This window comes from Bemisia tabaci, chromosome 10, assembly GCF_918797505.1.
Source record: "Bemisia tabaci chromosome 10, PGI_BMITA_v3".
In the NCBI taxonomy this organism is placed as follows: Eukaryota; Metazoa; Arthropoda; class Insecta; order Hemiptera; family Aleyrodidae; genus Bemisia; species Bemisia tabaci.
In genome coordinates, this window is record NC_092802.1 from 36,201,348 (window position 1) to 36,226,801 (window position 25,454).

At 36.5% G+C, this 25,454-nt stretch overlaps 1 protein-coding gene across 3 annotated transcripts in view; it reads right to left on the reverse strand.

The window, feature by feature from the left end:
- Positions 1–11,156: 11,156 nt before the first annotated feature.
- The window catches only part of nej (CREB binding protein nejire), a 48,696-nt gene continuing 34,398 nt past the window's right edge, over positions 11,157–25,454 (reverse strand). For all 3 annotated transcript variants that reach the window (XM_072305629.1, XM_019045757.2, XM_019045760.2), the window contains 7 exons: positions 24,625–25,235; positions 23,745–24,190; positions 23,052–23,282; positions 22,114–22,233; positions 20,912–21,118; positions 20,002–20,307; positions 11,157–19,070 (listed from right to left, as the gene is read on the reverse strand). In XM_072305629.1, the coding sequence (XP_072161730.1) occupies positions 17,874–19,070; positions 20,002–20,307; positions 20,912–21,118; positions 22,114–22,233; positions 23,052–23,282; positions 23,745–24,190; positions 24,625–25,235 (3,118 nt within the window). In that variant the 3' untranslated portion in view covers positions 11,157–17,873. The remainder of the gene's footprint in view (positions 19,071–20,001; positions 20,308–20,911; positions 21,119–22,113; positions 22,234–23,051; positions 23,283–23,744; positions 24,191–24,624; positions 25,236–25,454) is intronic.

The following is a 25,454-nucleotide window of genomic DNA, read 5'->3' on the forward strand; positions in this document are numbered from 1 at the left end:
AGCGGATTTTTGTGCAAATTTCAGTGAATTTCCTGCATATTAAGAAGCAAATTCCTCAAAATATTCAAAGAATCTGCACAAAAAGCTCTCTTGTAAAAACTCAAATTGCCCTGTTAAATTTGGCAATACCTGATGTGGCTTGGTTCCTTTCTGCTAAACGCAGTCCATTTATTTTTCTGAATTTTGGTCGTGTCCGAACAGTGACACAGTGCAACGAAAATATTGAAATTAATTTGCAATTTGCAATTATGAAATTTTAATTTTTAAACCATTAAATTGCAATAATGTTACGACATTTAGTCGATTTATGCCGATTTTGAACAATCAACAGAATGAGCTTCATGTGTCAGAGAGATAGGCAATACGCAATGCAATGAAAAATTGCAACTTATTTCAATTTTATTGCAATAAGTTTCAATGAATAGAGCCCCTTCAAATAGGAGCTAGGCAACATACACAACTCCCAGTGGAATTGGAATATTTTTACAGTGTAATTGAATCAGTGAGAACGAAAACACACCAACTCGGTAACTCGAAAATGGTCAATTTTCATTAAAGACAGTCAACTTCCATGAAGGTCATTGAACTTGGCGCATATGTTCCAACTTGGACCTTTCAAGCAGTGGCGTGGCGTGAATTACGATATATCGATTGTTATGCCATTTAAACCTACGGAAAAGAATCGATAGATAGGGTGTTCGCAGCGAACACCTTAATAATCGATTCTTTACCATAGGTTTAAATGGCATAACAATCGATATATCGCAATTCACGCCACGCCACTGCTTTCAAGCGTCCTTAAGTACGTGTCTCTCGGCACCAAAAATCTTTTCTCGGACTAACTTCTTCACCTACTGAGCAGTTTTGTTTGTGTCCTGATTATTTTCATTTTTTCGAGTTGGTGTGTTTTCGTTCTTACTGATTCAATTGCTGCGGATTATTGCAATCTGCGCTATTGGGGTATATTGCGACACAAAAAGGGTTCAGTGCAGTGTTGATCCCCTGCTAAAAATGATAAGTACAAATGAGTAGAAAATCAAAGTCATATGAATAGAATTTCAATTCATATGAATCGAATTTCGACTCATATGAATAGAATTTCAAATTATATGAATAGAATTTAACTCATATGAGCAGAATTTCTCTATTCACTTTTCGCCGACTCATATGACTAGAGATTTCAACTCACATGAGTTCGGCGTTGAATCTACCGTGTCCGATATCTCAGAAACTAGTCACCGCATCAAAAAAATTATAAGGACAAAATGTTCTCATTTTTCAAATTTACAATGTATGTCGGTGTCTCTTGGTCAAAAACACCACTTCTGAAAAATGAAAAAAATTGAATTCATACGAGTTGAACTTTTCTACTCTTATGAGTAGAATATTCTAGTGATATGAGTAGGATTTCTACTCATATAAGTAGGAAATTCTACCATAGAGTACAGACGAATGTAATAGACTGCGCATGTTCGCTCGACATTCCAGCCGTGTGCGCCAGTCGGTTTAAAAATTTCGCTCACATTTTATTGCTTTGAATGTAGACCAATCTCCTTGTTGTTGTTGAAATTTTCACGGAATTTTATCGCGCACAATAGAAAATGTCATAGAAATTTTCAAGACCGGCGTTAACAGGAGTTCTCATTGTGAAGAAAATAGCTTAAAAGTGGCGGCCGAGATCTCCATTTAGATTACGACGTCATGTACTCTAGGACATTCTACTCATATGAGTCGACGAATTCTAAATAGCCTACTCATCATTTTTAGCAGGGGAGTACTTCAACATTTTTTTTTTCTTTTTTTGGAATAATTTTGTTATTTTTTTCTGTTTCAGCTGATCTTTGCCCTCGTTTCCATGGTCAATCTCGTTCATTTCGCGGCTGCAAAACCACCACTTCTATCCGATGTTGCTCTTGATAAAACACAAGAGGAGACATTCGAAGACGAAGCACCCTCGGCGCCACTTGCAGGCCATCTTAATGAAACGCCGTTGGAACTAGTCGGCAGTGGAAATCCGTTCGTGACACAAGAACTAAGCAAATGTGCCAAACTGGGCGAATACTGCGAAAATGGTAGAAAATGCTGTCGCCATCTCGAATGCTTTGCATATTATCGATCCCGCGCAACGTGTCGTCGAAAGCCCCGCCGAGAGCGATGAAATGTTTTTTTTTTTTTTTTCATGTTAATTTTTAGGCACTTCTTATTTGTTTGAATCCATTGTTACAGTCGGGAAATACGTGTCTATCCATTGAAACGTTTCGAAATCTTGGATTAAGTTTCGTTTCTTTACTTCTTGGTTTAAAGGAAAACTGTCGAAAATTTGTCCTTGAATTGGATCGCGTTTAGCAGAGAGGAACCGAGCAGCATTAGCTATTGACATTTAACTCGGCAATTCAATTTTTGACATGAAAACAGTTGTGCGGATTTTTGTGCAAATTTCGGTGAATTTTCTGCATGGTACACGGTAATTTCCTTAGAATTTTCAAAGGAATCCGGACAAGCGTTCTCTTGTAAAAAGTTAAATTGCCGGGCTAAGTTTGGCATTAGGTAGCTGATGTGGCTTGGTCCCTTTCTGCTGAACGCGGTCCAATTTTTCAATGAATATATTGTTTGTTTAACGAATGGAGAAAATTTACAGAAAATGCTCTGCAAAGAAGAGAAATAAAGAGAGAGAAAGAAAAGAGAAGAAGAGAAAATAACGCATGAGCGAGGGTTTGCGACGTCTAAATCACGACACGTATTTTCGACTTAAACCATCGATGTTTTGGAGGTGTGACTTTCAATCTCACCAATAAAATAATGTTCCGAGTATTCCTCAGCCGAGGTTTTTTTTTCTCCTCATTCTTTTTTCTGGTATTTTTTCATTCTTACTCCCTTTGAAGCAATTCTTCAGCGTCAAAACTCTCTTCGCCTACTTTTACTAAAACTCAACATGCCTTCAAACTCTTGACCCTGGCGATTTTTCTCGATTTTGGTCGGGAGAAAAATTTCGAGATGAGGGTCGAATCCAACATAGTTTGAGGCGTAGAACCGATTGCGCCAAGTCCCGAGACTCTCCGGAGCCCCTTGAGCCGAGAAGCCGATTATCGATATTTCTCCATTTGAAGCTGTAGTAAAGAATCGATTATCAAGGTATTCGCAGCGAACACCTTGATAATCGATTTTTTTCCATAGATTTAAATGGCAGGTCAATCGATATATCGCAAAGCACGCCACGCCACTGTTTCGAGCATTTTCCTGGATTCATTTACGTCTTCACAACGCACAATGGGCCGAGTCAATAGGAGAGGTCGGACAAAATTTGTAAACTTTAAACGCTCATACCTCCGTACATACGAAACTTTAAGGTTCTAAAAGTGGTTTCATTGGTTTCCTCGTAAAATTTTCGTTCAGAAACACCCCTTAGAATTTAAAATGTGACAAAAAAAACATCAACATTTCCAGTTTTAGTCAAACATTCCATGTCTGACTTCTCTAATTGATTCGATCCCAGGATTGCAGGCTCGCGGTGTGAACACCACTATATAGGCGACGAGTATATCGATTTCTCGACGTGGAGCTCGAAAGATCAAAATCCTAAGCCAAGAAGTGAGTTTTATGAGTTTTGGGTGTTAGTTATTGAATTCGATGTTCTCTCTACCTCGGCGTTCAAGTCTCTGAGTCTTCTTAGTTATCTTGAAACAGTTGCGTTGTCGATAACAGGTGATATCGATGAGTTCGGTGTGACTTTTATTGAATTGGTTGTTGTCCTCGTAATATTCCCTTGGGAGCCGATTATTGAAATTGATAGACAAAGCTATAGACAAAGAAGACAAAAGGGATTTGAAGGGATCCTATTGGTGAAAGCTGGTGGCTGCAAGCTGCAATGGACAAAGGAGGTAGGTAATGGACTAACTAACACCAACCCATGAGGGAACCTGTAGTTAGTCCATAATTTTCTCCCTTAGTCAATGGGAACCATCCATTTCAACTAATAGGATCCCTTCATATCTGTTTTGTCTTCTTTGTCTATGGCTTTGTCTATCAATTTCAATAATCGGTCCCCTGGGCACCGTAACTTTGTGAAAATCCGATCCGATGCACACTGGACCGAGTTAATAGGAAAAGTCGGACAAAATGTGACAGCTTTGAAAGCTTATATTATCGAAAATATGAAGCAAGAAAGTTTGAGAATGGCTTCTTTGGTTTTTTCATGAAATTTTTGTTCAGAAACACCCCCTAAAATTTAAAATGTGACGAAAAAAACATCAAAATTTCCAGTTTTAGTCAAACATTTCATGTCTGACCTCTCTAATTGATTCGATCCCAGGATTGCAGGCTCGCGGTGTGAACACCAATAGGCGACGAGGATATCGATCTCTCGACGTCGAGCTCGAAGGATCGAAATCCTAAGCCTAGATCAACTCCTAACCAGTGGCGTGGCGTGCTTTGCGATATATCGATTGATACGCCACTTAAACCTATGAAAAAAGATCGATTATTAGGGTGTTCGCAGCGAACACCTTAGTAATCGATTCTTTTCCATAGCTTCAAATGGCGAGATATCGATAATCGATCATTCACGCCACGCCACTGCTCCTAACCGTGGTAATAACGTTTTTCATGAATAAATTCAACCTTTCCATTCATGGCAGAAAGAATAATATGCTTGGGTTAAATTGACGTCAAAATTCTCTATGACAGTCTCAGTGAAATGAAAATATGGCAAGCTCAATCTTGACGCTCAGCTCAAGCTGTATACACACTTTGGACGACACAGTGTGGGGAAGAAACAATGCTCGATTAAGTAGTCTGCTAAAGCCATTATAGTGCGCGATTTGACTCACGTATGGTTTTATTTTTCTTGTGACGGGGTAATTCAGAGTTCCCCTAACTGATGGGCAATAAAAACGTTAATATCTTAGCTGGAAGTTGATTTCAGTAGTTTTCGTTGCACGAATCGTGTTCTACGTGAAATTCTGGTGAAGAATCATGTAACAGATTGCTTAAATTCGTACTTTGTTTAATGGTCCATTCAATCTAAAAAAGCGAACATACAGAACTTTCCTACACCCCGAAAAAAATAATATGCTGTTTTAGCATCTTGGATGTCAAAAATGTGTCCGGTGATCCCAAGATGCTGCCTTTACTGCCCCCGCAGTTGAATTTGCATTCACAGGATGTAAAATTAACTGCGGGGGCAGTAAAGGCAGCATCTTGGGATCACCAGACACATTTTTGACATCCTAGATGCTAAAACAGCATATCGACGGTGAAACTACCAAACCACGTATCTCGGTTTGCGACGTTCGCAGACTTCTTGTCATACTTTATTTTTTAAATGAAAAACTACTTAACATCCAGTCTTGAAAATTTCTGTGATTTTTCCTCTTGTGCGAAGAAAATTCAGTGAAAATTTCAAGAATGATATTGATTTGGTCTGCTTCAAAAAAATAAAATGTGAGCGTAGATTTTTAAACACCGCAAACGAGATACGTGGTTTGGTAGTTTCACCGTCGATATTATTTTTTTCGGTGATAACTTTTCTCAGAGGAAATATTTTATCGGGAGAAACGAGGCAACGTTGGAGTGCTCATACGGCGTCGAAACACAAAATGGGTCTTTAAAGCCCCTTGTTCGATGCCGCGATTATCCTAACGCGAGTTCGAATAATCACGCCAAAGGCCAAACACGGTGCGGTCGGCGTCGAACTCATATCAGCGCCTGCAAGACTGCAGGAATACTTCATGCATTGCGCCAAACAGTGCGGTCGGCGTCAGCGCCTACAAGACCGCATGAATACTTCTCGCACTGCACCAAACGCAATGCGAGAGTTTGCGCTAAATATTCGACTACGGCACGGGTAGAGGCACACGACTGCTAGCTGGATTGAAGGCGCATCACACCGTGAAGATATGACTCGACATTCGACCGCGCTCCCTTCCCTGGCTTGCGCGTCGCAAAAATCAGTGCAAAACTCGGTCCGCGCGTCATTTCTTTTGACGGTCCCTGTCCGGTTTTTACCCCAATTAAAGGGTACACTGGAAAAAAAAAAAAAAAAAAAAAACACATTGGATCTAGAGTACAGACTCTTGAAAACATTGACAAGAAAAAATACCCTTGATTCAATCAGATTTAAGCTTCAATCAAAAGGAAATCCGCTCAAATTAAGAGGCTTGGTTCTTGATTTAAGCAAAAATCCGATTGAATCAAGAGTATTTTTCTTGACGATGTTTTTAAAAGTCTGGACTCTAGATCCAATGTGTTTTTTTTTCCAGTGTAAATATGTATCTCAATTGCAACGATTCAAAAACTCAGACGATGTTTAAACGATGCAGCGATTCTGAAACTTGAATCGCATTAAATTAATTTTGGTTTATAATAAAGTGAAAACAGAGCGAGCGGAAATACCGCGTCGAAATTTTGTGTGATTTTATTTTGAATCATTCCGTAAATTTCTCGGAAACTTTCTTAAAAACTGTTTGTAGCTTTTGAAAAACGGTGTTCAAAAATGAGACATAAAAAGTGATGCATAACGTAGCAATCAAAGATAAATTCGGGTATACATTCGTCAGCTTTTGAATCCATTCATCTATGATATAACTTGAACATGGTTGTTCTGCAATATTGTTAACGTGTAGTTTTTTTCAGAGGTTGCGGCCGCGTATAGAGATAAAATTGCGACAAAAATGAGAATAGTCGCTCAGATGTAGATGATCTTAGCGATTTATCGCCGAAAAATCGTGACAAAATTGAAACTTGATTTCAAAATATCGCGATTTTTCTATCGAAAAATGCCACCAAAGAAGTCGAGGTGTGAAATCCATTGGGCAAGATCCCAAAGTTCCTAGGGCTCCCTGTCGCAAGAAATGATTGTCTTTGTCTCTTCCTGGCAGGGTCGGACTGACCATAAGGCGAATCTGCCATTGGCAGATGCGCCCCCTCAGCGCGCCGAAGGCGCGTCCCTCTTCCGGCTGCTAGAATGGTAATGAAGAGAATGAAGGAAAGAAGAAAAGAAAAAAAAGAAAGAAAAGAAAAAAAGGAAAAAAGAAGAAGAGAAAAAAAAGAAAAAAAAGAGAAAAAAGAAAAAAGAAAAAAAGAGAAAAAAGAGAAAAAAGAGAAAAAAAGAAAAAAGAGAAAAAAGAGAAAAAAGAGAAAAAAGAGAAAAAAGAGAAAAAAGAGAAAAAAGAGAAAAAAGAGAAAAAAGAGAAAAAAGAGAAAAAAGAGAAAAAAGAGAAAAAAGAGAAAAAAGAGAAAAAAGAGAAAAAAGAGAAAAAAGAGAAAAAAGAGAAAAAAGAGAAAAAGAGAAAAAAGAGAAAAAAGAGAAAAAAGAGAAAAAGAGAAAAAGAGAAAAAAGAGAAAAAAGAGAAAAAAAGAAAAAAAAAAGAAAAAAAGAAAAAAGCAAAAAAAAGAAAAAAAGAAAAAAGCAAAAAAGAGAAAAAAGAAAAAAGAAAAAAGAGAAAAAAAAGAAAAAAAAAAAGAGAAAAAAGAGAAAAAAAGAAAAGAAAAAAAAAAAAAGAAAAAAAGAAAAAAAGAGAAAAAAGAGAAAAAAGAGAAAAAAAGAAAAAAAAGAAAAAAAGAGAAAAAAAGAAAAAAAAGAAAAAAAAGAAAAAGAAAAAAAAAAAGAGAAAAAAGAAAAAAAAAAAAGAAAAAAAAGAAAAAAAGAAAAAAAAGAAAAAAAAGAGAAAAAAAGAAAAAAAAGAAAAAAAAAGAAAAAAAAGAAAAAAAGAAAAAAAGAAAAAAAGAAAAAAAAAGAAAAAAAGAAAAGAAAAAAAGAAAAAAAGAAAAAAAGAAAAAAAGAAAAAAAAGAAAAAAGTAGTAGTAGTAGTAGTAAAATAATTTTATTTTAAAGCGGTGCTTTAGCATCTACGGCCATTTACACCTCTAAAGAGGGCAGTAACAGTAATAAATTTACATGGAAATATCAGTAAAAATACAATAGGGTTGAGGGGAAAGGTTAAATTTTGAGATTAGTGGAGCGCATAAATTCAAAAAGTTTCACAGGATGAGTATTCAGAAGTTTTTTAAGAGAGGAAGAAGAGAAAAAAGAAAAGAATAATAAATAAAAAGCAAGGAGAAAAGAAAATAAGTAAATAAAAAAATGCCTAAAAATTATAAGTAAACGGGAGAAGATTTAAAAGGAGTTATAGAGGAAAGTGTAATCTGTATTCTGTCCCCTTGTCTCATTTTTCTTTTCTTTAGCTATGTAGTATGTATATTCATCAGGGCCGGATTAACCTACTGGCCGCCCATGGGCCGCCTGCATTTTGCCGCCCCCTTCTCATTCGTTTTAAAACATCAATAAAACCGTCAAGTGAACGTGCCGGAGGTAGCGGGGTGCATAAAACGCGTTTACTCGTGTTAGACACATTTTTTGCGAAAGCCCTGTCAACACTACTAGCGAAAGTTCACGGAACTTTGCGCGAAAGTTAGTTTCGTAAAACTATATCTGTGTGGACAAGGCCTTCCATTCATAAGAAATGGACGAAAAAATTATGAAAGAACAAACATATATGTGGTTTAATAATTTTAACTTCCGCCGCCGCTCCGCGCTGACCGCACTGTATTTGGCGCAATGCGGGAAGTACTCCTACAGTCTTGTAGGCGCTATGCGTTTCACGCCGACCGCTGCTGACCGCACTGTGTCTGACGCAATGCGTGAAGTATTCATGCATTCTTGTAGGCGCTAATATGTGTTACATGCCGACCGCCGCGCCGAGGGCTTCTTCTTTTCATCTCAAGTCCTCGTCATCATTCCTCTCTGCGCTGAGCACCAGGCCAAATTGCGTGTTTAGTCCCTCTCTCAATTCGACTAATTAAAGATGCTGTCTCTTGTATCACCGAAAAACAACAAAATTAGAAATTACTATACTCTCAGGAAAGGGAGATTTTGTTCCCTCTTCTCATTGATAATTTTTTTTTTGAATCCCATTTTTAGTGTATTTTTTCGAAGTAAATACACTATTTTTATACCTACATTTAAAAAAATTGCAAAATTTGCCGCCATGGGCCGCGGCCCATGTGGCCACCCCCTTAATCTTGCCCTGATATTCATTGTTCCCACTTTGTTTAAACATTTAAAAATTTAAATTTAAAATGTATTGTATTAGTTATTTATACAATATACCGGGTCTGAAGTATTTCTTGTTTTCTTGTGACCCTCATTCTCCGACTTTCAGTTTTCAAAAGCATGATTTTGGATCTCTTGAGCTCTGGCTTGTTTTTTCCAGAGATAATGGTGCTTGGATGCCTCGGATAGCTTTTCTTTGATTGATCGATTTTACATTTTTCATCTCACAATTCTTCCGATACTTTTATTATTATGTTCAATTTCAGAAATCTCCTTTGTAAGATTAATCGATTTTGAACCTGAAAATATCGTCAAAATTCTACTTAGAAGAGTTTGATTTTTAAAAAATTTCGGCTTTTCCGAGAGAGAGAGAGGGAGGGGGTGTTCCCGAATACTTCTGAGCAAAATAACACATTGCGCCCCCTTCGCCGGCTAAGGGTGTGCGCCCTCAGAGGTGCGTCAGTCCGACCCTGTCCTGGGGATTTCTGAATTTGGATCTGTTTCATAGGCATTGTGAAACTGCAAAAAATTGTCATACGGTTGGTATGAGAAAGTAAGTATGGTTTAAGTGCAGAGCATTGGCGGATCCAGCAAATTGGCAACGTTGCTTTTCTCCGTTTAAACCTATGGAAATGTATCGATTCTTAGAGGGGGCAAGTGCTCCGACAAGAATCGATTATTTGGCATAGCTTTAAATGGAGAAAATCCGGTGTTGCCAAATTGCTGGATCCGCCTCTGGTGCAGAGCGGACTCATCCAGTTACATTCACCCGTCACACAGTAGAACGAGTCTTTGGAAGAAATCAGACATGAAATTTTAGGCAAAAATTGCAAATTTTGATGTTTATTTCGTCACATTTTCAACTTTAAGGGGTGTTTCTGAAAGAAAATTTCAAGAGGAAACCAATGTAACTACTTTTAAGGCCTCAAAAATGTGTATAAACGGAGTTATAAGCTTTTAAAGTTTCCACATTTTGTTCGACCTCTCTCATCGACTCGATCCACAGTGCGTCAATATGCGCAAAAATCATGAAAATCGGCCCGGTAGAACGCTAGAACTAATCGTTACCAGAAATGAACTTTCAGTAGAATTGAGAGCTTATATTATAGAGATGCCCCCTCCTCCTGTCTAACGATGTAGATTCTAGAACTGTTATTAAAACTTTTGTAAGATAATCCATTTTTGGAGATATTTTGAAAAGTCTATAAATGCTACAATGAAAGCTTCCGTATTTTCTTGATTTAAAAAGAACCGACATAGGGTCAGTGTGGCAAAATTTCATGAAAAAATTAATCTTGAAATTTCATGTGAAATAATTCATAAAATTTCAAAAATACGTGAAAGATATTAAAAAAATATCGGTTCCTTTTCATGTTTCGCAAAATGTAAAAATAGTGTGCCTTCCTTCTATGTTTGTGTGTTTAAGTGCGGGTTGCATACTCTAGCCCCTGAAAAATAGGAAATATTTCACAACCTCTTGAAGTTTTATGAAATATTTCACTGAGATTTCCAATTTTTCATTTCTTTCTTAGGTTTCATTCCATCTTGCATGGGGTTAATGGAGGCACCTTCTGCTTGCCAGTAATAGTTGAAGTCATTAAAAAAATTTGGCAGTGCAGATAGAGCATAGTGCATTTTAAACAGTATAAACTTGCCTAAGCTTTAATGGCAATCACATAATTTCGACTGACAATGAATCTTATCTGCATGTTCCGCTTACTGATCGTTTAAAAATTTGATCAAAATCAATCAAATGCGTGTTCTTCTAAAGGAAAAGATGTTAACAAAATGGCAAGATTGGAATTTTTTACTTTGATGTTAAGCCTAAGTGAACAGGGTGATCCAAAACTCCTGCCTCACCCCGATGAAAATCAGGGTTCTTGGCCCTTTCCCAGAGAAACCCTTCAAAATTTTGGGTCCTAAAAGTAGTTTTCTTTGACCTCGGAGGACTCAAAAAATTTCAAGTGTCAATTGTTTCAAAAGTTACAAGGTAATGCCTACTGATAATAGTGCTGGACTTTTAGATCACGCTGTATTATTCTTAGGACCAAAATGTAGGAATTTACGGTTCTTGTGGGCGAAATTATGATTTTATATTGACTGGCAGTTTATAGTTTGAAAATTCATTTATTCAACTTTACAATATTTACAAAATAGTTTTGATGAGTATTTAAAATATACAATTTAAGAATTCTCACAAATATTTTCAAATTCAATCAAATCTATTTGAAGTAATAAATAAAACAGAAAGAGCAAAACAGAAGAGGAAAAAATTACAGAAAGTTGATTCATCATCAAAAAGACTTAACTTAAATAATTAGTTAAAGGCTTTTTATACATCAAGGGACGAACATTTCTTCACTTTCTTATAACTTCATTTTTTAACTTTTTTTTTTGTATTTTTTTTTCGAATGCAATTTTTTTGCACTCTTATTTTTCTTTTTTTCATTTTTTTGTAAATTTTTTCTTATTTGAATTGTAATTCATGCTATAAATACAATTGTAAAAATCTGTTGATTCTGAGAGGAATGTAAAATAAAATTAAAAATAAACAAAACACTATCCCTACCTTCAAAACTTTGTTGATAAATGATTTAATGTACAGGAGACTAAAGTAAATTACAATTTTAAAAATCTTAATCGCATTTAAAAAAATGAATAATTAAGTGCATCGTAAAAATTAATCAACAAAAACATACTTTACACGATTTAGCAAAATGAATTTTATTAACATACGCTGGCATTCATAGATTAAAATTTATTATCATTAATCAGTATGCAAACCAGAAATTTACAGGGAGAAAAATGAAGTATAAATAAAAAGAACAACGAACGATTCCTACTTAAAAGCAATGCAAGTAGTTGAGTCAAAGATTACGTGATCACTTTTATGATTCCTTTCCTTCTTTAAATTTTTGTCCTATTCAGTCATTTAGCTTTGGCTAAGCATGAAGCATTATTGACCTAGTGGTCGAAACAAAACAAACGTTTGTTTCCATTAAAATTACTTGTTTCTAAAACCATCAAAATTCTGCCTTTACTTTCAGGAACAAGAGCACTTTTCCACAAGAGCTCAAACAAGATAAAGGAGCTTTGCTAATATTTAATTAATTTCAGAAAATTTATCCTATTGATCAGGATACAACTCATAAATAAACACACCTACATCAGCAGCTTTGAATGAATTCTCATCCTTTCCTTTCCATTCTACCCCTGATAAGTCGTTCTGATTGCAAATGGATTCTTACTCATGAGTTGACTAACACAAGCACTGATAAATTTAAGTTATTTCATTTTCACAATTTCCATACACATCGTCACAGGATTGGTTTACAGCATCTTACGATCTAAAGTACCATACTTGGTACACCACACCTCGTATACAAAATTTTACGAATAGGACAAATTACAAATTGCCAAAATTTTCCCCCTTGAGAAATAGTTTCCGAGGTTAAATTTCTTTCTGAGCAGAATCCTTCTTATTATTCACATTCAGCGAATCACCCTCAGAATAATTGATCAAGTCTTGAGGGGGGATCAGGCCGTTGAGTGGAGAGTTAAACAGACTGAGAAGAAATTTGCACCTTCCTCAAAACGAAACACGAGCTACTAAAAATTCCAAGTGACAAAATGGGAAAAATTTGTTTAAGATTTGACTGTGTGATGTTTTTCTGACTTCAACTGCTCATTGCACATGGAATTCCAAACAACATATTTTTAAAATCATTTATATTTTTAGTTATTTCCTGGGATCAAAAGAAAGCCTAAATCTAGCATCAAGTGGTTCGTTTCCCATTTTCCTTTTGGTTCTCAGCTCATAACTCCTATGACTCTGACACTCCAAAACAGTTTTATTGACTTGAAAAAAAACCGTTTTCCTTGAGATTGGGGGGGGGGGGGGATTGAATTTGGTCCAAATTTACAATCCTTAGGTTGGGAGTCTAAAATTATGTTGAACCATTGACGAACATGATTACTATTGTCGAGCTCAGTAACGGTAGACTTCTCATTGATTTTTTGGTGCAGTTCGTACAAATTGTTAGGTACCAATGAATAAAATCTTGAATTAAAAAATTTGATGAGGCTTCCTTTGCTTTTTGAAGTCTAGAACAATACTAAGGGACTGGCCAAGAATTCAACTTGGAGTAAAAATAAGATATGAATTTATCCATAATCTGTAATGTAAAATAATTTAAAATTTTCCAAATTCCACTCTAAAACAACTCCACACAACTCGGGCAGAAGAAACGAACTAAAGAAGGTCAATGAAGACAGTCAAAAAGATTAAGGAGGAAAGAAGCAAATAAAAAAATGTCCTCAATTCAACTCATTTTAGGACTGCCAAAAATTTCAGATTTAAAGAGAAACCCTCGTTTTTGCTGGGTGATAAGAAACTAACTACGTCATTATCCTTAGAGCAGGAATAATACACAGAAGGTAAAAAAGTCAGTGATTAAATATTACAAACAAATTTCTCAAAGACAAAATATCAAACGGACCGATACCATTAAGCACTGAAAAGTTAGAGCTAATTTTCCATTCATATTATTCATAAATGAAAGGCTAATACTCATGCTAAAACATGGCTGAACAATTTTTAAAAAACATTGATTGCTAACTTTTTCATCTTGACTTTTACAGCATAGCCCGATAAAAGGGGAAAAATTACTGGCACAGGAATACAAACCCTAAATGTTTTCCTCTTCATACTTGACGAATAAAAATCCTGACACTTTGAGTAGCTGAAAATGTTTTTCCCTAATAATGTAGTCAGTCAAACTTTTACTATTCAAAAATGAAAAAAAAAATCTTGAACATTAAAAGACAACAGGACTATTAAACCTGTCAAAGAGATATTTTCTCATTAATACAAGTCAGCTTTAAGTTTCCAGAAATCTTTAGTAATGTTTAGGTTGCTGAAGCAGCAAATTAACTTTTCAGCCTTACTTATTCAAAGGGATAGTTCAAATCAGCGGAAGAGGTTTTGAACAACGTTCCAGTCACTTTAGCACCTATACAAAATGAAAGGTATCTCTGGTGAAAATCAAAGGAAGAAATTTTCATTATGCTACTCAGCGATAAAAGTAAAAAATTTGCACTTAATTTATGTAAAGATGAGATTTGATACTTTAAGGCTTACAGATTAAACAAAATTGTACAAGGTAGAAGCAGTCGATAGATCAGTGGTTAAAGATTACTTTTAAGTACTTAGTCGATGCCTAAAACTTACAGTTTACCAGCATTGTAAGTTGAGAAGTTGTCTTCACGAGAAAAAACCTATTTACCTAGTGAAAAACCATCTCGCGAAAGTCTTAGCTCACATTAATTCTCTTCTAATAAAACTAGAGAACACAAACAAATACTTAAACACTAGCACTACACCCCAAGTCCCGATGACCTTTAATAACTGCACCTGATCAAGTCACAAATCTATTTAGTCGTAAGATTCATACAAAAATTTTAGTGATGCTTATGATCACTTGCACACTATCCAAGAGATGACTTGATCGAAGCAAAAGCCTATTCTAAAACCCATTTTTGGCTTTGCGTAAACCCAGAGATAATGCACCAGTGAAGGATATTCAGATACATTTAGATAAAAAAGACACTATGTACATCGTGACCAGGCCCTGAGACCCATAAGAAAATATGCACGACAGGGCTCAAGTCACAAGAGATAGCTCTTTTTGATTCAAATACATCCATTGTTGCTTGAGGGATTAATTTACTTCCAAGGTATTGCTGAGGAATTTTATCACTAAAACTATAAAAGGCTCGAAGGAAATTAAATTACTCTGGAAGATGGGAAAATACTCTCTTTGGGAATTTTTGCAAAGTTCTCCTCCTCTTATGTGTATGGATGGACAATGGTTGAAGAGTTTCAATTTAAACTGACTAAGTTGAGTTCTTTGTAGGCTAACTAAATTTGAGACACCTTACTAGATGGGCTAAGAATTCATTTAGCAGGGATCGGAATCCCAAGACAAATCTTTCAAGAAAGGATAAAATTACAAGCTTCCTCGAAGTTATTGAAATTGTTGACTTAGTGAATAAAAATCCTCAGTAATAACTCGACGAATACAACACGTTCTGTCCTACTTGGCACTTGCATAAACTAGTTGTAAAATTATTAAAACAGTGGGTACATAAAAAGGAGCAGTTTCTTATCCAAGCACAAAATTTATGGGAAAAAATGAAGTTTACAATTTAAATTATTTCTGTTAAAAATGAAATTAGGGTGGGAACTTGTCTGAAAAGGCAATTTATGAAAACAAGAAATAATGGAAACCGCTCTTGCCCTTTTACTTTCAGGTCCTCCACTTCAATTTTTCAAAAGAGCTGAAGAAAAAACTTAAGATACAGTGGAAATGCTACCATGAAGAGATGAGCAGTTTTGTACAATTGCACATTCCATCAAAATTTTTGGCTCCTTCAAAAGAAATTGGTTAAAAAAATATAAGAAGTCTTATGCTCACTACTCAGGCTAGTTTGAAAATAATAAAAAACTCGCACCGACAAGAATCAGAAATGAAGCTAGCATCAATGTACGATGACTAGAACACTAATTTTTTCCGCTCTATCTTAAATGTAAATTATGCGCCACGTGAAAAAATACAGTGTTCATCTTTGAAAATTAGATTTATTCATAATTATGTATATATATTACAAATGTCCTTGTTTGATTAGTTGACTAATATTGACACGGTGTTGACTTGTTGCGCTCATCTCAACAAGGAGCAGATTATTTCTGGTCGAGTCTTCTGATAAATTGATAGCGTTGACAATGATGATAATTAGGATATAATAAAAAAGTAATAAAAACTAAAAACAAAACTCATTAGGAGGAGTAACTCCAAATTAAAACAGCTGCATGTAGGACGGTCAAAAAAGTAAGAAACTTCAACAAATAATTGCTCAGAGGTTAACGAAGAGTCGATCACCTCACTGGCAAAACTACATTATCATTCTGATCTCAACATTTTAGATCAGTAATGGCTATCAGTGTTTGCAGATGTCACTTAAAATCTGTGGGAAAAATATTACTCAACGAGAAATAATCACATTGATGGATCAAAAAGATGAAATACGAGCCACAAGCTTAATGAATCAAATGCTATGGTTTCAGGGTACTCAAGATGTGTTTTTCTAAATACCCGCGCTTTAAATGGTTTTACCACTCAAAATCCTGTCTGAGAGAATGGTCACATTAGATAAAGACTAAAAAATTATTGGATATGAAATTCACTACGGCGAATCTTTAACAAAAGATGTGAAACATGCCTTGGACAAACTCACACTTACAAAGAATTTCACTCCAGCAATTTGACTCTTCCCTCGCTAAAAGAAGTATGTGAACCACTAAGTAGTTTCTCTGACAGAGTCGCAAGTTATTACACTAAGGATCTCAGCGCCCAGAAACTTGGGAAGGAAAGACAAACTGATTGCATATATTTCTCGCTGTGTAATAAGATAACCGAAAGATAGAACTTTCTCTTCGATGATGGAAAATACTGAGCCATCTCTATCTAGCAGCTGCATCAGAAAACATAACATCGAAAAGATAGACCTGTCATTGACACATCAAGGTCAACCATCATCACAATGACATTACATGGACTTATAAGTAAGGATTGCTTCATCAGGATATTTGGAGTCATTTCAAATTAGACATTAAAAATAAATAAAAACCTGACAATGAGAAGTTTGGTGACACAACTAAGGCAAAACGCGGGCGAATGGATTTGATGCTGGTTTTTCCATTCACTAAGTTCTCAATGACGCTTGGATTAGAGTCAGTCTTTGCCGATAAGAAACAGGAAGATGATCAAGGGAACGTTGGATTCACAGTGCGTTAAGTATCTCAAGTTTAAAAATAGGTTGGCAGAATCAGGATTTAAATGCTAATAAAAAGGATTTGATGATCTGCCTTTGATTTCTTGAACAAGAGCATTCAAGCTGACTGATGTTGTGAAGATTAAGTTACGTATTTTACGTACTAAAGAGGGACTGATTTTGTCAAATTTGATTCTTTTTTCATTCACCCAGAGCAAGGGGAAAGACAGAAATAGGAAGTGAAATGATCTCACCACAGTTATGATCGCGTAAAAATGGTTGAGAAAATTAGCAAACACAGCCTTATAAAAAGCTTTAAAAGATTGGATCTACGCTAACAATACTTTGCATACATATGTTTTTTTTAAAAAATATAAATATACCGCTTAGAATGTATATATTTGTATAACTATATATACACTGCACCATCAATAATCAATAATTAATACAAATTTAGGATGATCGATCCGATCCGTGGAATAGAGATAGAGGGGTAAGAATGAAAAGAGAAAGGAGAGTCAAGAGCGAACTTAGAGGATAAAATAAATTAACTAGAGAGGGAATCATGAATACATTTCCCTGGCGAAACTCAGAAACGTTCAATTTACACGTAAAAACTAAAACATTTTCAAAATTGTTATATAAAATGTAACATATTAAGAGAAAAATACCAGGCAGATTATGAGAATTCATTCCGACGTCAGCCTTACAAAATTTACAAAACTATTTACTAATATATACATAATATTTTTATGTCACAAAAGCTCTTTTCACAAAATTTGTTTAACAACTACGTAACAAAACTTAGACGGCTAAAAATTGATACAGGTCTATGTACAGACAAAAAGATTGATAAAAAATTTAAATAACAAATCACTTTAGTAAAGTTAACTGAGTCAATAAATATAAATTTAACCGGATACATAGTACCGACAGGATCGTTGTTAATGTACAAGCTGTAAACAAGGATTTTTCACGTCATTTCTCTATACTACAACTGCTCGACGAATTTCGATAACTGGTCCTGAGGCGTTAGCTCGCCGGTATCACTGGTGGGTGGCTGCTGTGACGCGGAGCCTAGTTGCGACAACATCAAGTCGTTTGGAGTCCCCATATCCTGGTGGTGAAGAGGAGAAGGCCCCCCTCTCGGCGACTGTACAGGCTGGTTCCGTGGAGACACTACAGGCCTCGGAGAAGGATTTGGTTGTGGCGACCTGATAGGCGGCGGCGATTGCATCAATTGCTGCTGGGAAACCAGATTCCCCGGTGGACCCATTACACCTTGAGGAGAGGGAGTTGGAGGAGGTGTCGGCTTGGCTGAATACTGAGCATCAGGTGGAGCGGTGAATCCTTGACTGTAGCCTCGCATCCCTGGGAGCCTTTGCTGAGCCATGCCGTAAGCAGCTGGCCCTGGCGCTTGGCCCACAACCTGTTGTTGCCCGTAACCACGCATCATCGTAGGCGGCTTGTACCACTGAGGGTTCTGCTGCTGCGGCTGCGGTTGCTGTTGTGGCTGCTGTTGAGGATGCAACTGCTGTGTTTGCTGTTGCTGCACGGCCTGCACTAACATTCGGTTTTGCTGTGGTTGCAGCTGCTGTTGTTGTTGACCTAAAAGTGCATGCTGTGCTTGCTGCGGATTAGGGCCTTGCTGCGGGGCCGGACCGACAGCGCCTCCAGCGCCTTGCTGTTGGTAAACTTTCCTTTGATTGATGTACGCTGCCATGAGTTGCGGATTGCTCTTCAGGATTTGAAGAACTTGGGCTTGCTGCTCGGGTGAGGTGGGCGATCGAAGGACGTGCAACAGTTGTTGGAGGACTTGCTTGTTCCCTGCATTGGCTGTGGGCTGAGCTTGCCTGAGCCCAACGTTAGGCTGGCCTGGTTGCGGTTGCATGAGTGGTTGCTGCCCAGGCTGTGGTTGAGGTTGCTGTTGTTGAGCTTGCTGCTGTTGCTGTTGAAGCAGTTGAGGATTGCCTACCTTCAAACCTTGGTTCTGCTGCTGGAGTGCTACCCCCGGAGGCTGTGGATAGCGAGGTTGCCACTGTTCCATCGAAATTAGAGGCAGACCTGGCATATTTTGCCCCATTTGCCGCTGCATTGGAGGTGGGGCCATGGGTTGTGGTCCGACTGAGGGATTTACTTTGCCGTAACCGACGTGAGGCGCCTGTTGCCTAGCTGCTTCTTCCTGAACCTGGTCCAAGTAAGACAAGAATTAGCCAAACATGCAAAGAGCACTCTTACACAAGAAAAATTCCTTGAAGAACACAGACAAATATATTTAGAGCCTTGCCATTTTTCGACAGAAAGAACGCTTCAAGTAACTTGAGGATTAACAGGAAGTCTGATTTCCTTTCATTTCATTCGCCTGTAAGAGGAGCCCTCCATTTAAAAATATATAAGTTTGTTGTCCTCAGACATTGACTTGACATTGAGATTACAAAAACTAAAGGACCTAAGACACCATTTATCGCTGAGTGATGTAAATAACTTTAGGACGGGACTTTCCCTAATAAATTATGCTGACCTTGGCAGAACTTCTTGAATATCTTGTTTCCTCTTCAACAGGTGGCTGAAGCGTTGTTATTCTTAAATTTGTGTTGTAAGGAATTTGGTTAATTTTCCTCAACTTAATATTTTATCTATTTCTTCATTATGATAGGAACTTATTTTTTTTATTTTCATTCATAGCTATTGTATGTATTCTTTTTTCTTGTACTTGAGGTTCTACCTGTCAAAATTTTAAGTTTGAATGAATAAATAAAAAATAACTTCTTCAATTCTTCCTATGTTCTCTGAAGACTGCAACTTTTAAATTAGATATTCCTCATGTAACATGGAAGATGAGGAAAATTCCATGACAAATTTTGAGCACTAAGACTCTTGAGATTGAAAAATGCAATGCTTGAGCTGAAAAAATGAATTTCTAAGTTCAGCAGCAAAATTTTCTGACTTTTCAGAGATGAGAAAAATTCCCTGACTTTCTTAGGTTTTACCTAACTTTTCAAGAACTAGTTACTCTGTTACGAGATTCTAATGATAGCAAGGCTCATGTGAGATTAGGAATGGACATCTTTCCAATCAAGCTCAAATCACACCAAACAAGAGACGGAGGGAAAACTTACCTGTTTTACAACTTGGAGGACATTGGCGGGCGGTGTCTGCGTTCCAGGCTTCATGCCGATACTAGGTGCTTGGTGTTGGAGCGGCTGCTGGGACGGTTGAGAGACTGCAGCGCTAGCCGGAGACAGGGACGCGCCAGGACTCTGTCCTGGTAACGAGGGGATTCCGCCGACACCCGATGGTAGTGGTGCTGTCATGACGGCCACTCGACGACGTAGTAGCTGCGCTTGTTGCATTCTCTGCTGTAACTGCTGTCTCTTCATCTTATGCTTGATGTTCAGGCAGAAAGGTACCAAGCATTTCGTTTCCTGAAAAAGAAAAAGAGCTTAATGATAGTGATAAAACTTCTCGAAAATTGTAGAGGCAATGAGTTGACAATTGGACCATGAATTTGTCTCACTTAAATAGTAAAATAAGGCATCATTATAATGAATGTCTCGGCAATCAGTTAATTGTTCTTACTTAAATTTAAATTCTGATTTTATCCTTAACTATGGACCAAATAATTCATTGCTCCTGAAGGAAGGATTCTCTGAAAAAATTTGCAAGATGCAATTGTATTTAAAACAATTTTTAGCTCCTGAACACATATTTCTTTTGAAATTTTGAGAAATAAAATACAGAATTATGACATCACGATCGTTTATGAACAAATGGTTTAAACCACAGAGAAAACAGAAAAATTGATTCGAAAAATTCAGAGGCAAGAGACTTTTTCTAATCCTTATAATGGCTGATTGCAGACAGCTAAATTTGGGTAGAACTTGGGTTTTCTCTCTACCAACTCGACAATTCCATTGTTTACAATTTGGAGTTTCATTTCATTAAAAATGTTTTACAAAAATCATGGTTTTCTTCAGAGCTTGTTACCTGGGAGAATACAGTTTGACAAATTGAGATGGATAAACATACCTTACAGTATCTCGCATGATAATAACAAAGCGCAAAGTGCTGTTTACAGATAGGGCAGTTTCCATTAGCTTTGCGCTTACAAAGCCGAGTATGTTGGACAACTCGCTTCATACGCAGGCAACTATGTAACCTACAGTTAGCATCACGGCACTGACAGGCGTGCACCAGAGAGCTGATACACCTTTGTATCGACAATTTAAGAGCCTCCTAAAAAGAATGACACCAAAATATTAGCATTACTGTGATAAAAACAGCTGACAAAATAAAAAACCGCATAAAAGGTACGATTCACTTTGATTAAAATAAATGATTTACTTTGGAATAATAAATTAATTAAAACGTGCATTGAGATGAAACTCAGCACGGTTTGACATAATCTTCATAAAACCAGGAGCCAATAATATTTCATCAAATTTTCATGTAAGACAAATTAAAAATATCCCTAAGAAACGAAGTTTAAAAATTAAAAGAGCTTCGCCAGAGGACAAATCATCACCTTCCAGAAGTACTATCAGTTCATTTTTATATGCAAATAGTTTTTTTTTGTTATTTGTTATTATAATTGTTGGTAGGTGGATGAAATGGAATACCAATAATTTTATCAAATTTGGGGTATCAAGATTTTTATTTTTTGTGTCTTATTTGGTTCTACTTTCTTCACAAGCGTCAATTGTGCGCAAATCTACATAAGACTAATGTTAAACGAACAAAGTTAATCACATATGTTAATGACACAACAGAGACTTGACATTTTGTTCACATGTTCAGAATCCTTCTCAGCATCTAATTTGAATAGAATTTGAAGAGAAAGTCAAATGAAGTATCCATTTATGCACTTGTGAAACTCTTTTGAGGCCTAATAGCCCTTGTGATAAACTGTTTTTTTTTTCTTGTTTATTTACTAATTTAGTTAATTCAAATGAAGGAAGGGCGTGGATGTTATCCGAAAAGTTCAAAATTAAATTTTGAGAGCGGAATCGCTATTTTAAATCAGAAAAATCCCCCACCCAAAAAGTAATTCAATATTACAATTTATCATTAAGGCACTTGTGATCTTTTGTCCAGAGGGTACCAAAATAATTGCAAAAATTTTTAAGAAATGTGATGAAATCAAAACTATGAGTAAATAAGACAACATAGAAAAGGATAAAGATTCGCAGGTGTTTGAATTGGTGTAAACAGAAAGAGAAGAGTTTCATTACCTGAGGATTGCCTTGCTTCTGATCAACAGGAGACGATCCATCGTCCAGATCAAGGCCAAGTTTTTCCATTTTGTGAGGATGACCATCTTTATCATAACAATTAACACACAGATCGAAATCCTGCACAAATAAACCAAATACATTAAAACACGCACATAAATACCATGATAATCAATCCAATAAGATTTCAAAATTATGTTTGGTGATAGTAGAAGGAGTAGATTTAGCAGAGTAAGCTATTAATTGATACTTTTTAATAGTCACCTTGTCTTTGATGTATGGACCCCAGACATTTGTCAATTGGTTTTGTTCAGCAAAAAAGTGACAAGCTATCGAAATGAGCATATTGAACATTGAATTATGCATAATATTCCTTTATTTTCAATAAATAAATGGATTTTGATAGATTAGGGACTTAGAAATGATTCATAATTTTTCGAATTCGGACTTCAAATTTTGTTCGTCAATTAATGCATATTTTGGACTTGAGATAATATGCAAAATGAACCTATTACTTTCCTTCTAAGCAGCAGAAAGAAAATACAAACTCCAACATATTTCTTCTCATCAAAACAGGTGCAAAAAGGTTTTCATGGTTTTTTTTCATTTTTTGACTCCCTTACTTTCTCTAACTATGTTTCCTTTTTCCTGATTCTAAAATAATCAAGTTCTCCGAATTTCCCTAATATTTGAAAAAGACTTTTACTGAGACTTCTAACCTTTCAATCACACTCTCTTTTCCTAAATGCTGCTTGCAAAGTTCCCTGATTTTTCCTACAAATTCCCTGACATTTTCAGGTTGTCATTAATTTCCTAACTTACCAGACCCCTGGAAACCCTTAATGTCACTTTAACTTTTGAATTCTCTGAACGACGGAATAATTCTGTGCTCATGCATTGAACCTAATAAGTATCAAAATCCAGCAATGGATACTTACATCACAAACTGTACAATGATACCGCGTTTCAACATGTGCTTTACAATTATTACAGTTGTAGTAGAACCTATCTTGTCCTTGATTATGCAATTCGTACAACATGGCCATTGTTGAGAATTTTGCTCTCCTAAGTGAAGAGAATTCGTAGTGCCTTTCCCTGGCCATCGTTAGGAAAGCGTCCCGACCATCCATGAGTTCACAATTGATGAACGGATCCGGATCTTGAATAGGCTGTGAAATCAAACAAAAAACACATGCTTAAATGTATATTTGGATGTTGCGAACACAAACAGCAAACTTGACGATAATATAGCGGAACAAAAAATTTTTAAAATTAATTATTCAACTTTAACTTTTACTTATTTTCTGCGTTGAAAAAACCTTTCCATAAAAAATTTCCTCACAAGCTCAATGGTTTGGTCCTGCCCCTTGCCAGCTAGAACTCTATGTTTCAGCATTTTTGCAACCCTGAGGAGACGCAGCTAGAGTGAGCATTTTTCACCGATGTTGACATCCAACAGATTATGGTTACATATTTATGTTTCATGCATTTAAAACAATATATTGCAGATTTACTTAAATTTAAAAAAGTAACTGACAACTTTATTTTAGGTGTTAGCTATTTTTGTTTTATTTCCCTTGCTACGTTTCTCATTTTAATAAAGACTGCAGATGACAGGACGAGCAACTTACCGCTAGACTAGCTGCAGATTGTGCAGAGTGAAGTTTGATGACGAAGAAGACTTCTTTGTGCTTTTCCATGGTGGCAAATATTTTAGCCGAGAGATCGTTCCCAGTCTGCGGAGTGTTGGACTTTTTACTGTTACTCTTGCGCTGGTTCGCTTTGGATTTGTTTGATTTCTTTGCTTTCTTCTGGCCTTTCTTCTTCCCGTCAGCACCTTCCTCGCTATCCTCGTTCATCGAGTAGATAGCGTTAGCGGCCGCCGCCGCTGCTTCTGCCGCTTCGGCTTGCTTCCTTTTTTCTTCTTCTTCTTGGTCCAGTTCTTTGATGCTCTCCTCGAGCACGTTCGGCCAGAAGTCGCCTTCAAAGTAGGGAAGCTCTGCGGCTGAGATCAACTTGTCCTCCATAGCTTGCTTTAAAATATCTTTGTAGTCTAAAACAACCCTTTCGATAATACCTGTATGACAAACACAATATCAAATTAAAATTAAATACTTACAGAGTGAATGAATTAATATTCAAAAACGGATACAAGGATATGAAGAGGGGGGGAAGGGGCTTAGATGTTTTAAGAACGTGTTTTAAGCTAAACAACTTAACAAACACAACGAACAACAATGAACATTTGCAAATGAACCATTTTACATAAAAGTAGTTCATGTTCATAAATTACTTGACTTTGTAGGGGATCAGAGTGTGAAAAGTTAGAATGAATTAAATTGTGAATATAAAATAATCAAATTTGGGGAAAATCTGTGCAGTTTAAAAGCATCTACCTACAACAAAAGTATGAGAAAACCATTCAGAAAATTTACTTCAAATTCAAAGCTCATAATTCTCATTGCTCAGGGTAAACAGAAAGATATTTAATTGAATAAGAGGGAAACATACCTTTATCTAGCATCTTCTTGTACCACTCTTGGAGTCTCTTTGGTTTTGGGATTTTTTGTTCGACAGGATGGTAATGGAAGATGTAGTCGTCTCCTTCCGATGGAGGACACGCCCAGATGTGCGCCATTGTGTAGCCCAGCTGCTTGACATAGTCCAAATATCCAAGGAGAATTTCATGATAAACGGCTGTCCTAAATTGCCTAGGCTTGAAAAAGTGGACAGAATCTAAGTACGCGATGTAAACCCGCCTTGTGTTAGGGCATGGACACTCAGAACCGTACTCCTGGACATGCATGCCGAAGAAACAGACGTCTACTCCATCGATTTCCTCGAAGGCGAAAAGGGCCTTTGCTCTGTATGGGAACTGATCTGGCAGGTCTCCGTTTTCAACAAACTTCATCCTCATCCCAGGCTTGACTTCTACGATCTTGTCCGAACTAGCGACAACTCGTATCGTTACATCGCCAGCACCAGCTTCTTTCTTTTTAAGATAATTGTTTACCCTAGTTTCAATGTAAGTTCCTAATTTTGTTATTGGTAATCGTTTGGAATTGAATTTGTTTTCTTTTCTCTTCAATCCTTTCTTCTTAAGACAGTTATCACAGGTAAACCTGGAAAAGACAAAAAGAAACAAGTTGTGAAAAATTGTATGATTTCATGATAATAGACGGCAGGCTTTGCAATAAATGCTTGACAATTTGAATCCGCAAAAGATGACTCCATTCCTTATTTTATCTGAACTCTCTACTACTCTTCCTACTTTTGAATACTTTCCTCAAGACCTAATTCAATGATTCTGTTTTCTGAATTAAAATAGATAGCTCTTTCAA